Consider the following 14,084-nt stretch of genomic DNA (forward strand, 5'->3'; position numbering starts at 1 on the left):
CTTTAAGGTAGTTATGTGTGCTTGGCAATTTCGCCCTCAGAATAGACGGACCAGTGGATGATACAGAATGGCTTCAAGGAGGTGAGATGACGCTTTGTACTCATCAAAGTGTGGCGGCTTGTGAGCAACAGCTGTCACAAACCCACACACTACTTGGAAAAACACGTTAAACCAGATAGTGTATCTAGTGAACCTAAGCTACGATCTGTACAGAGATATCCGAGGGAATGGGTGGATAAAATTGGGTACCTCGAATAACACTCGAAGTTGTGGAATCGGCTCAGCTTCCAATAAGAGTCGATCGTCATATGTTTAGTAGCAAAATGTTGTCTTGACTGGCCTATAACGCACAGCAACTCCACACATACGCACGCACACACACACACACACACACTATGCACAAAGCAGGCCATCAACAGCAAATCGTTACCACTTATTGGACGCAAAATGAATGCTCGCTAACATTGTGGAACAACGAAATGTTTGGTGCACATGAAGCATATGCAATTTGACTCATTCTGGATATGAAAAACACCGTCCGCTGCACGGGACAAGAAGGGACACGTTATAAGCTGCATGATATCGTTTGTAAACTAGAAGCTACCTAGAACTGTTTGAAATCACAGAGGGGGTTGCTGAATTCACACTAGACGTGAAGTTTATCTCCCTACGCAAAGTGAGCACGGTTAGATGGGCGCATTTATGGGAGGCTAGCTTGACTATTGGAGAGGAGAGCACTTGGCGGCACGTGTGTCTTCGGTCTGGGACGCGCGTGTGTAAAAGCAGTGCAGGATCAGCTGGTAACGAGGTCAGCGGAACAACCAACAAGATGGCTGCGAGAAATCTAGAAATTCAGACCGAAACGGAGATGAACGAAAAATTCAAAACGTCAAGTGTTTGGCTACCCTCCCCCGATTTGTGTTTGGTCACAATGAGACTTCCGGTTTTTGTGTATAACCCATTTCGGATCGTGTGGAGTGTTTCTCTAAAGTGAAATATAATCCTAGCCTACTCAAAACTCCACGAAAACTGGACAGCACACTACCGATTCGGCCTGTCAGGCATACGATCCTGGGTGCGTTTGAAATCTTGGTGAGAGTCAGGCATACGATCCTGGGTGCGTTTGAAATGCTTGGTGAGAAAAAAAATTAGTTGGAAATCCATCTGAAGTTAATCGCATCATCCTCAAATCATTTGCTTGCATCTCTCACATTAGTAGGTGCCTTTAAAACTACTTAAAGATACTGGTAGCCTAGTGGCACTGTTGGCTTCATCCAGCCGACTCCATCTCCACGGACATGACGTTATCCGGAGTCTTTTCCACCAGTTTGGTGCTCGGACGTACCATCCGCAAGCCAAGATAGCGAATCTGTGGTAAGTCACCTGTTGCAACACTTAGCTCTCAGCGAATATATCAGCAAGACCTTCACACGAAGGCGGTTAGTAATAGTCATTTATTTATTTTTGTCCCAAGTTTAGCGAATCCGTAATATGATATGTGAAAAGCGCGTAAAAATCGAACATCTGTCTAACCGAAAGGTTTGGATGCGTCATCATCAGTGTCAGCTGTAAGAACCGCGTACTTGTCGTACAGTGGTTATAGCTGTCACAGTCTCGTTCACCGATGACGTGGGGAAATTGGGAAGGGAGCTATGCATCGAAGGCAATAGCTTGGATGCGCGAGCACCACTGAGGACGCGACTGAGCCATGTCTCACAATGTCTCGATGTGGCTCGTCTCGGGATCCCCATCCAGGAAAACGACAGTGACCAGCGCAGCTGAGTTTGCTGGTAATGGCTCTTATACTTCGCTTCCAAGTCATTGTTTGATCGACTATGGCTCGTTTCCACCCTTCATGTGGTTGTGCGAAAAGAACCTCTCGAGGAAGTCGGTTGACTGGCATACGCAGTGTGGCTGGAATTTCCTACGATTCGTGGTAACTTTCGCTGCGCATCCAGGTATTCTTACTGAGTACGTGTACGACACAGTTTTCTTCAGAGAACCTGAGAGCTTGGGCTTCTCACTAGCCGGAGTGACATCAATAAACAGGTCACGTTATTCTTCGACACAGGTCGTTCATCGCTAATAAGCAGGCCTTGAAAGGCAAGATTAATTACATCAAGATACATCTCCCTGTGACTACAGTATCATCAAAGACAATATCATGAGAGTAGTTACGACAAACGGTGTTGACACTGTCCAGTCAATCGGGCGTTTACCATGACCGGTTCACTGCTTAAAAGTGTGGAACCGACGCCGCGTCGTGTCGGTAACCTATCCAACCATTTATTAGTGACACGAAAACAGGTCGAATACCACATTAGCTTGTTACACAGCGAATTCCAACCTTTAAAAATCAGTCGTAGATATCCCGTGAGGCGTCGACGACATCACACTGGCTTGGTGTGAGAGGATCTACCTCTTTCTTATCCCTGTGTGGCATTGCGTTCTCTGTGTCAGATATGCAGAAACCGTCTGCAATCCTTCCACCACGTGACCTTTCTTGCATTCTGGGATTGATTTCCGATGGGATTTGTCAGCTGTCGACCAAAAAATCATTCAATTTTGTCCACAGAGAGAGTAGTAGTGGCGAAACAAGGCGGCGTATCCTAATTGGATGTCCTCTCGTGAGAAGACGTTCAGAAACCATTCATTTGCTCTCTCTCACTACTTTCTCGTATGTACAAAAATAGATTTGCATTGAGGATAACATCTTTCGATGAGAATACCACTAGTTGTGTGATTGGACCAATTCTGTCGTTGTTCTTTTATCTCGAGGTATGCATTCAAAGAAGTCGCTCCCAACAACGTTGAGTAAGTGGACCTGAATGGTCCAGTTGTCTCACCGAGAGCCAGTTGGTGGGAATGTTGATAAAGCGAACGAAATGATCCTTACCCAGGAGACTGATCACTCTCACGGAGACACCAGATAACAGAAAAAAACACAATGCCTCACCTTCAATGACATCGTTCTTCAATTGCTGCACTTCTCGACGAAATTCAGCCATTAGCTCTCTTTTAAAGGCTTCCAAATCAGCGCGGGAAACCGTTGTACCATCTGTGGCAGCAGGATTAGAAGATCCGCTGGAAGAAGTCATGCCGTTGCCACTGCTGGACAGGAAGTTCAGACTGTTAGTGTCTAAGGCTGGACTGGAGTTCTTTCTCCTACAAATAAAAAAATGTTAAGAATTAGGACCGTCACGAGACAAATACTCCGTATTGTCGCCAGTCTCCATGCGCAATCAAAACTTTCATGCAGATCCAAGTGGAAATAGGTAATGTTGTTCGGTTCGGTATACAAAACGATCACCAAAGTTCATCACGTGGCACACGGTCGCCGGCGCGAAAGCGGGCCAATGAGGAGGCTTCGGCACGAATGACTTCAGTGGGTGCAACCGACAATGCGGTAACGGGAGTCTCGGATGACAGTCTCGTAAATATGGCGACTAATATTGATTAGCTGAACTATCGTTAATTAAGTAAGCTCAATCGATTTGTTTGGAAAGGCGAGCGGCTAACTCTAATTCTCATATTTCCCATCGTGACAAATCCACAAACCAGCCCATGTTCAGCTGTGGCACCCTTTCGGTTCCTCACTACCATGTCACCAGAAGGAAGCATGATGGCTGGCATATTGCCGGGTTGCCCAAGCCTAGACAGGGAAAGTCAAGGGGCAGAGGTCGGGTTCGAACCACGGACCTTTCGGTCAGTAAATCCGCGCNTAAATAGGATATTATTCTTCTCAGTTCTTGTGACATTTTGTTTGGCGGGCGGGTGCCAACAAGGCCACATTAGTGTCCAGTGGAAACGAACGTCATTCAGTCAGAAATAAACAATACAAAACGAACTAACGAACACTAGGATGCACGGAACTGTCGGGTAGCTGTCGACCTGAACTTCAGTTAGCCTTATGACCATTATCGCATTATAGTAGCTAGGTAGAGAGCACTACTGCTTGTCTGGTTGTTAAACGCTAGCAGTGGGTTACAGATAACAAGTATCATGGGTAGTTTGATGAGAGTCATTCGTTTCAGCCACCCTCTGGCCATTGTTCTAATCACCTTGCGTTGTATCGACCAGTAGTTAAAGTTAACGGTGCTGTGGCAGAATTGAAAATCTCACTTGAGGGAGCTCGTGTGGACGACTGATCGACATTGGTCGTTCCACACCACATGAAAACCTCGTGGGCTGTCGACGGATTTTCAGCAACCTTATGAGTAGTACATTACAAGGAAATACATGTATCGCGATATCTCGAATATCGTAGCGACTGAAACATGAGGCGGCCTGGTGCAGCACATTCAGTTGCCTGAGAACATCACAAACGAGGGATTCAGCTGGGTTCCAGGTGAGTCTCCCGAAAAACCAAATTAGTTTGCAGATGAGTGTATATTCGCTGAAAACCTCCTTGTTCACTGATTCACACCTGGCTACAGTGGGGCCTTTCCTGTTCATAGCCGTCACAGGAATTGAAGTGGAGCATAAATTCCAGTGATTTGGAACGCGAGTTTTTTCTTCGGGTTACGAACCAGAATACCTCAAGTGTTGTGACTGACCATGAGTTGTATGAGCGAGAATCAGAGGAAAAATGGATAGCTTATTCACCTCCCTACAACAGTGACAGTTTGGACAGTTTGTATAATTGAGATCCGCAAATCGGGGAGTGATATAAGCTGACATAATATCGTACAAAAAAGTCGGCAGCAAGATGAAGAAGGATGTTAACGTGTCAACCTGTCATGTGCACGCTGGGGGACACATTTACCGGATGTGCTGACGATCGAAACGAAAGGATATCACATTCCGTCTTAGATGCCAGAAAAACCGAACAACCTCTACGTGACATGAACGAATGGGTGATCATGAAATCAGTGCAAGAGCACGAATTACGGAAACTCCATTCGGACAAATTGATGGGATGGACGTACAGTGTAGCGAAGCCCGGAACGATTGATGTCGCTCGGCCGGTAGACTGTTGTTGTTGAGAGGGGTTGGCGTTGGTGGGCGGGCGGTTACCATTAACGGACTGTGAAGCTGGGGCGTCGCCAGCTGGAGAATCGGTGACGTCACTTTCCTACAGGAGAGGCATGTAAAGTTGGGAAATAAGTTAGAATTCCAAGAGATAAAGACACTGCTGTGACCTTGAGGGTTGGCACCGAGTTTGGCAATCGGTAGAAAGCATCAGAAGCTGAAAATTCTGAATCGAGTAGTAAATGTGCGACGGCGCCACGAAAATAGTCTGGCGAAGTGCCCGTACATATTCTTTGGTTGAAAGCGCCCCGGGTATCGTTGTTTGTATTTGATCGATGGAGTGAGTGGTCTGGGAACGGTAAATGTTATCAATTCCAAAGGTATATGGGTGCGGGCACTGTGCAAACAAGCCTCCAATAGCATAAAAACTGAATGGAGCTCGGACTTTAGCGATTTTATTTGGTAGTTCAAGATGAGGGAAACGACGAAGACTTGTTAGAATGTTGGTTATTCACACGTTAATTTCTTCAGAAAGGCACAGTCAAAAACATGTACTCACAAGTGCCTGGGAATTCGATTGATTTCAACTCTGATGATGCACATTAATTGCTTGGAAGAGTGAACGTCATGAACAGCATACTAAAGCAACACATAGGAGGCGGAAAACAGTCCAGGCAGGACCTTGACACAGCTACGCTTTAAAACATCGGGTAAAACAGTAGTGTTTGTCAAATTATGTGATCGAAATGGACCGTTACTTTTTGCACAGTACTGAACTTCATGGAATTCACGGACCTTTTTGGAAACGACACGGATTGCTGAACCTTCGGGGGGGGGGGATCACGGAAACTGTCTACAACATGGTTCCTCGGGCACCTACCTTGAGTAGCTTAAATCGAACAATCTTTCGTTTGTCTCAAGGGAAAGCAAAGCTCTTCATACTGACAGTCAGGGGTCGTGCACCACACACGAATGCAACCCACGTAGATACCTATGATGTGCCAAACAACATTCAGGCGGAGGCAGAATAAATTAGCGAATTGGTAAGACGAAGGCTAAGCAAAACAAGCTGGACCAGGAGACAACAAACTGTGATCAGTACGGAGCGAATGATTTAGTTGGTTATCTTGGAAAGTGTCTTATGTTCTGCCCAGGTTCTGAATGAATCTAAAAAAAGTAACCAAGAATGTGTGATTATGAGATTATGAAAAAAATATATGAAGGAAGTTGGTCCGAACAGCATCGGGCGATTCAGCAGACCTACATCCTTTTGTATACTTTTGACGCCAGAAGATGGCTTGGGAACATCAATCGTACCATGTGCTGAATGTTAAGTAGCCTGGCGTTCTTCGGCAATTTACCGATAAACATTTCGGGTAACCTGAGTGTACAGAGAGCTAAAAGTCTATAGTACACAGTGTCCGCAATTTTTGTTCATCTATATGTAAGTATTGCTTACTGGGCTTCAGATCACGAGCTTTCTTTCCGTTTTTCATAAACAAAAATCGTCGTGAACACCTACCTTCAGAAAATCACTGCCCCCTGGTGACTCCATAGCATGCATAATACAAGTCTCAGCATCTGAAGCTTGTGGGGCACCGAACGAGCTAAATGTGGTACTTATCTGGAGCCACAAATTTTCTGTACACCTATCGATGGTAGCCTCCTGAAGATGTATCAGCAACTTTACAGAGAAGACCATAAGGAAGCGACCCTATTTTAATCTATCGATTAGCCCCTTCCACTGCGGTGTTTTTACCACTTCAAAGGATTGGGTCAACAATGTTGCTGAATTCCGATATCTTGCTGAAGTTGAGCCAGTATGATGGGATAGACACCAATCGATCACGCTCAACATGTGCCTACCACATGACTCATTCTTAGCCATTGTTTGAACTGTTGTCGTGGCGCTACATATGAGCAGACCAAGCTACCAGATAATAATAGATAACGACAATTCTAGAAAGCCAAAATCAATTTACGGAAATCCATATCCTGGAGGTTAGCTGGGCTGCATATTCCTTCAGTGTTTTGAGAAGTATTAGGGTGAAATAAAAGCGTCGATCACATAACTCAGGAGAGAACAGATCAATTATTGAATCGGAGAGACCAGGGCAGCTTTTGCTAACCTCTAACACTTATGACGCCGGGATGGCTCCAGTTTGTTCGCCAACGACAGACAATTCACCGCGGCGGTGCGATTAATACTGGCTCATGGATAAGAAACGTGGTATCCAAGTAGAGAGGATGTACGTAAACTCTCGGCGTTTGTGCATCGCCGTCTCCGAGGCATTGGCCAGGTTGGTTAGGAACATCAAATCAGAAATGCTGAAGTACACCAGCTGGTTTTACGGAACTCACGCGGAACTCTTCCACGATGGAGGAGCTACTCACGCTCCATATGTTCCTTGGTTAAGACATGCAATTCTCATGAAAGAAGACCGTTTAGCCCGCACAACTCCTTTGCCCAGCAGTGTCCCATAGACACCATCCGTATTCCGCAATTCTGCGACCACAAACCACCCACCAAAACAATCTCAAACAGCCGACAATATCAAAAGACCATTTTCGCATTCTCGTGAACACTGTATCACTCACTACTCATTCACACACATATCGTTCGCTTGCGCATAGTCTATTTGCTAGAGCACCACTCACCTACCGCGAGCAATCCTGCATCACCAACCCGAGTTATGCGAATTGCATAACGGCGCGTCCGGTTTCACAGACAGGCACGTGTGCTTGTTTGATAACGAGAACAGTTGTGTACTGCTGAGATCATCAATGCCGGGTACAGCTGAAAAAATTCTAGCGATAACTCGAGTTTGTTTTCGGCCAGGTATGACATACATAACTAGCTAAGAAGTACCGAAACAATTATTTTGTGCAGCTGGAAGAATAGACGTGGAAAAAACCTCAGGTCACTTTCTACACGGAGGATATGAAGTGGATCTTAGGAGGCCTACGCTTTGTGCTCCATTGATGACTGCACATCACTGCGTGTCAGCTTGGCTGATCTAAAACCGCTCTCCACACGCTTGTCAGTTCTATGCTACATTATTCTATTCGGCCGGAATGCTTGGCAGTTTCCACCGCCTCGACCACCAGTAGCCTCGGTGTGAACCTAGGTCCTTACCACAAGACATACATATTCTCCAAGCCTATTGTATGTCCTGCGTCCAGTGCGCGTCTGTCATTGTCTAGTCCTTAACTACCACCTGATATTCATCGGCGTTTTTTGGTAGTTTGTTTGTGTGCCACTTGTGCTCTCCAATGTGCAACTCCGTGGCTAGTTGAGCTCCTATTCCCACCAACCGAAAGGGGATCTTTCAGTTGTTGGTCGTATTCAACACCCTTCGAATGACTTCAGACGTCTCTGTTTTGTACGGAATGAATTGCTACCAGAATCGATTCCTTACTGGATCTTGGTGCTGTGGCTAATATTCGCCTTAGTCGGCGCACAACTAAGCTCATTGGTTAACCGCCTCTTGAAGTGTCCTGATGAAAAAATGGAGTAGATTTGGAGGGAATCAATGTGGAGTACAGCAAGTTTGTCGTGCTTTGTAGGTTCTCTTTTTAACAGGGAATCACTGTGCTTTAGTATTTGATGTACTGTCTAATTAGTCAGCCTTGGGTTCGTTTGAATGTCGAAAGGACACTTTTGAAGTGCCACTCAACGACCACTCCTCATCTACAACCGTATGGCTGTGAGAGTTGGAGAAAAGTTAGGCTATCCTCTCCTTCCTTTAGACAAAATGACTATGAAGAGGTCTGCGAAACGTGATTTGTTACATAGTACATTTGAAATGAGAGATATGGATGAAAAAATCGGGCAAACTACAGGTAGACCAGTAGACTACGGTGCATTACCTAATGCGCAACAATTTTTAACGCATAAAAATTAAGGCGCGAAAAACGCTGGTTCTGAGACGTTCCACTTATACGCTTTGTGCAACGATATACGATATATGGAAACGGTCACAAGAATGCCGGAATACCACAAGTGAAGTAACTAATCAGATAACAGAATGATAAGGAACCCTCATATGGTTGGACAGTATAATGGCTTGACCACATCTAGCATTCAGTCAATCATCTTCACCTGGGGGCGAATTCAACAACTGGAAGGTTCGTTGTTCGAACCCGGCCTCTGCATCTCGACTTCTCCTGTCTAGGCTTGGGCAACTGGCAGTATCCCAGTTATCGTGTTTCCCTCGAGTGGCATGACAGCTAGACAACTTCATTTGTTATCTAGGTGGATAAGCGAAAGAGACGAAGAAGCATGTGTGATACTGGGAAGGCTGACCAAGGTCATCCAGTTCCTCGGTATGTGCTAGGCGCCGACAAACTGCTGCGCGACGTCGTCTGTATAAATATGCCTCTGAGGATTCAAGCAGGGACACTGGAAGTTGTGGGATGCTGTGCGTATCTCGGAAGTCACAATAACTCTGATGGTATTTTGACAAACGAAGTTAACACACTAATCCCAAAGGCCAGAATTGCTTTTACCAATTCGCATTATTTGCGGCATCAAACGTGCATACAGCTGATCTCAAAGAACGCGCATATCAGGCTACAATGCGGAATGTATTGTTGTACGGTTGCGGGGAAAGGCAGTTCTGGCGGAGGATCTCGGACGTCTTCAGTTCTTTGACCACCAATGCCTCAGACCTATAGCTAAAATCGGCTGCAGCCAACGAATTCGTAGCGATCAGGAGACCGTTGTTCCATAAAGCAGGGGATCTTCACCCAAAGAATACCCTCGGCACTGCGGACTAAGGTGTCTGGGTCATACTGAGTTATTACCTGCGGACAAGTGTCGTTTTTCGGCCTAATTTAGAGTGGCGGGAGCACGGAGGTGGACAGGTGGACATGGCGCAAGAAGATGAAGGATGTTACGAAGTCCGGGTGCCATTGGTGCTGTTCGCCTACCAGGACGGGGTTCACATGACACTCCCTGTCCTTGGCTGGAGACAATGAACGATATGGCGGCTAATCGATGTCGGTGTAGGCACATCAGAAGTTTGCTGTGGGCTAGCCCTAAGTCCGTCTACGTGCTCCATTTCTTTCTTTCCATTATAAGGTTCGACTCAAATAAATTGACACAGACGGTTGTAGGGCAGTGAAGCGCCAGTGTTCTCATCTGATGTTACTGTCAGGACCAGACCACTTTCAGTCTCGCTCAGCGAAGGTGGTCTAGATGATGGTAGGGCTGGTGACTTACACGGTAGGAAATCCAACTAAACCCTGGGGATTGGGGATAGTACTCAGTAAATAGCATTGAAAAATCCAATCCCGAAAGATAGGTTGGCGAAAAACGAAGTGAACAGACAGCTTTTTAAAAATTAATTGTCGCTTTCAGACAAAGTGTGTGTTTAGTCGGCCGTGAAACACAACACTGCTGATAAGGTTAATGAGAATAGCAGACAGCTCCCTTACCAGTTTCGCTTTGTAGATTGAGCGAATCAAGCTGGTGAATAAATTGCAGCGAGTGGTTTCGGTGAGGACTGGATGCATCGTATGATTCGTCGGAAAGGGGTGTATTTGATGCGAGACACAACAGTGCCAGTCCCCTCTGATCTACATGCACCACACGCAACACAGATCCACCGATGCATCGGTGTAAAGGGTACATCAGGGAACAAAACATGCTTCCTTTGATCTCCGGGAATCAAAACAACTGCGAATAGTTTTGGTTGTAATTTGTACTAATTTCTATTGCAGGTACTCGGTTTCGGGTGCCGCACGACGGGTCGGTTAACTGTCCAAAGAACTCGCATACGTAATGTGCTGGGGTGCCTCAAAAGGCTAGGGGAAGGCTTGATGTAAAGAAACCACCCACTCGGTTGCTTTCGCCTGTAGTGGGATGCAGTGGGTACTTGTTCAGTTGCCACGCGGGAAATGGGCCCTCGCCAACCGATTTAGCATCCGGTCAACTTTCAGAACTTTGCGTTAAGTTTGTTCCGGCAAAAACTGATTGCTGGAAAGTGCCCCATGTATGTACATAACCAGCCTGCTTGGTACAACTAGTTTTGTCCCCTTATTACTTACTCTCTTGAGCTGACCGACAATATAGGTGACTGTTGCATCGTACCAAGCAAAAGCACGGCCATGCTGGCATTTCTCATGTGTCATTTATCAATGTATGTATAAAAGTAGACGGTAATTAGTACTCAGCGGAGAGACAGGGAGAGAACGAACCTCCGCTTCTTTTGCGCGTCGTCGAGCGGCCAAAACCCTTTGTAAATCGGAGATCATGTCCAATCCGGCTGCACGTCCCACAGTGGCGGAACCCTGAGATTCAGAGCCCACATTGGCTACGGATGCCGCACGTAGGCGGTGCTGCTTGGCCATTCGGAGCTGCGCCGCCAAACCTCCTTCGTTTACACCAGATACATCGTCTTCGTCGTCACCCGCGTCAGAAACGGCCGGTGGAGTGACGGTCGATCGATGCAACGGACGACTGGCGCGTGCTGTGTTGGCAGGTTCATTGGGGAACAACGGCGGGGGTGGAGGCGGTATTACCGGTGGAGCAGTGGGGGCTGAATCAGGACCATTGGGCAACGTACCTAGAGGCGAAACCAAGCAAGAGAACAGGCGGCTTTTAGAGAAAGGTTCCTGATGCAAAACGGCTTCATGTGACATAGACGAACATCTACGGAAGTGACTATACGAACTGGTGAGTAACGAATTTCAAACAGCACCCACCACGCTGCATGTGCGACTAATTTACACAGAGGTACAGTAACCAAAAAGAATCAAATTAAACTGGCGCCAAGCTGACACGTCCTCAGCCCACCCGGTGAGGCCATATGTGGAGTAATTTTATTGACAGCGCACGCTGTGAACACAATTTCTTTCTGTGCTGTAGACTCGATAGCCAACTTCAACTGAATCATATTCACGGTCCAAATAATTAACTCACCGTGAAAAATTCTCCTAACTCCAGTCGGTGGCACACCATATTAACCGTTCGAAATTCGTTCGACAGAACAATAAAAAGCACGTAAAACTAGGCATGCAATTGCCCGATGGACAGACGTGCAACCACAGTTCGCTACGTACCAAATTGATCCACAAGTTTATGGCAGTTTACGGTGAACTATTCACCGCAAGGCAGCAGAGCCGGACAAACCGTCTTGTCGATTTAAGAGGATACTGGAGATTAGACGAAATCAAAGCTTGTTGCCGGCTCCGAGTCGGAGTCCAAATACGTCGAATCAGGAGCAGTCTGCCTAATAAGGCCATGAAACTCAGTTCAGAATTCAAGTACACTTCCCTTTCAACACACCGCAACGGGTCTGCTTCAAATGACAATGTTGTACTGTCTTCATTCGGAATCAACGACAGATGTTACGTGGAGTTGTAAAGCGGTCAGTAAACACTAGGATTTTGGGGTTGGACTACGATAAGAATGCGTTGAGCGCACGAGTCCCGCGATAGCAGGTTCGGGACCACACATTAGGATGGAACTGAGCGTGAGCTGATGAATCGGAATAACGGTTGTGGTATCCTTGACATTTTTGAACGTGTCAGTACCAAGACGGCGAGGTGGCTCAATCTTGACATTTTTGAACGTGTCAGTACCAAGTGTCAAGGCGGCGAGGTGGCTCAATTAATTAGAGCGCGAATTTACTGACCGGAAGATCCCTGGTTCGAACCCGACCTCTGCCTCTCAACTTCCCCTGTTTAGGCTTGGGCAACCTGGCAGTATCCCAGCCACCGTGCTTCCCTCGAGTAGCACGACAGCTAGGCACCGAAAGGGTGTTACGGCTGAACAACCTTTTAAGTATCAAATTCATCGCACGGTGCTACAGCTGTAAAAGCAAGGTAATTATAGAGAATGGTCGGTCGACAGTCAATATTTGAGTGAAATAGGCACCATACCCCGCAGCTATTAAAATGGATAGAACTTTCACACTTGGTCCGCTAGACTTTGGCAAACGGTAGCCCACAGAGTATATAAAGATCCGGAACGAGAATGAATGATAAGCACAAAATATCACCAACTGGTGGTGTTCCTTTCGAAAAAAACAAAGACGCATTCTAACAGCACAAGCCGAAGGTAGTTGTTGGTGAATCTATATGCACTGGGTCACCACGCTTTGCATCATTCTGTTTCAGCTCCATGATACAAGTAGTAGCGTAAGCAAGAAGAAGCAATGGACTCCATAAGTGAGGCCTCAGCTGTCTCAAATTCACATCATGGTAAAACCGAGCGAGCGGTCGAATGTTAGGGGAGCTTCAGACACCATGATCGGATGAGCATGCGTCACATTCGGCAACATACACACAAACGACTGACCGGAAGGCAATGCACCACCAGCAAGCCGAATTGGAAATGAGTCGAAAGACCATAACCAGTTGAAAAATAAACGTATTCATAGAGACAAAGACATATGAAGCGGAGAGATGTTCCTCACTGTGAGGTACACTAGGACTGATGCGGGTCATTTGTGCGAACTGCTCTAACTTGACAACAGGCCCGAAAACGTGTAGAACGGATCAGGCCAATTGGATCCCCGTCGCCAGGAACCAGAAACCGTTGAGATCAAAGTTGTATGGTACAGCACACAGATAATTGAGCTGAGGGGCACTAACCTGAACTGACGGAAGGGGATATGGATTGGTTTGGATTGCTGCGGGCTTCATTAGGACTGGTGCGAATCTGATTCGGGAAGTTGGCACCATCTCTCGCGACAAGACCTTTGACGCTGTCATCCGAGGACGAGTAATAACTGAGGGTAGAGAAGGAGATAAAATGGAGCAGAGTACAGACGGGAGAGGTACAGTTGTATTGGCCGTGAGCTGTTTGTAACCCAACTGGCTCACTACTACCTTGTACCCAATCAACATATGGTGAGCCTTACCTGTAACCCATTGTCTCACCTCCTAAAGCAAGGAACCATACGGGATGCCAAAATAACAAAGTCATGCGCTTTTTCACCAACGTGTGGATGAACCGGGTGACAAAATCGGAATCTAAGGGAAAAACTGCCGACGGAACTATACTACTAACATATTGAGGCACGGTTGCTCTTGGATGTGAGTGAATCAAGGTTTTTTGCTACAGCCTGAGCAGCAAGTCAGTCAGCTTTTCAACCACAAACAGA

The 14,084-nt window shown here is 46.4% G+C and overlaps 1 protein-coding gene across 1 annotated transcript in view; it reads right to left on the reverse strand.

Moving 5' to 3' along the window:
* The window catches only part of T265_00934 (hypothetical protein), a gene marked incomplete at both ends in the record, with an annotated part of 52,358 nt that overhangs the window by 5,328 nt on the left and 32,946 nt on the right, over nt 1–14,084 (reverse strand). The window contains 4 exons of the mRNA XM_009164829.1: nt 2,967–3,165; nt 4,929–5,074; nt 11,173–11,540; nt 13,573–13,709. Of these exons, the coding sequence (XP_009163093.1) occupies nt 2,967–3,165; nt 4,929–5,074; nt 11,173–11,540; nt 13,573–13,709 (850 nt within the window). The remainder of the gene's footprint in view (nt 1–2,966; nt 3,166–4,928; nt 5,075–11,172; nt 11,541–13,572; nt 13,710–14,084) is intronic.

Source organism: Opisthorchis viverrini, assembly GCF_000715545.1.
Source record: "Opisthorchis viverrini unplaced genomic scaffold opera_v5_9, whole genome shotgun sequence".
Classification (NCBI taxonomy): Eukaryota; Metazoa; Platyhelminthes; class Trematoda; order Opisthorchiida; family Opisthorchiidae; genus Opisthorchis; species Opisthorchis viverrini.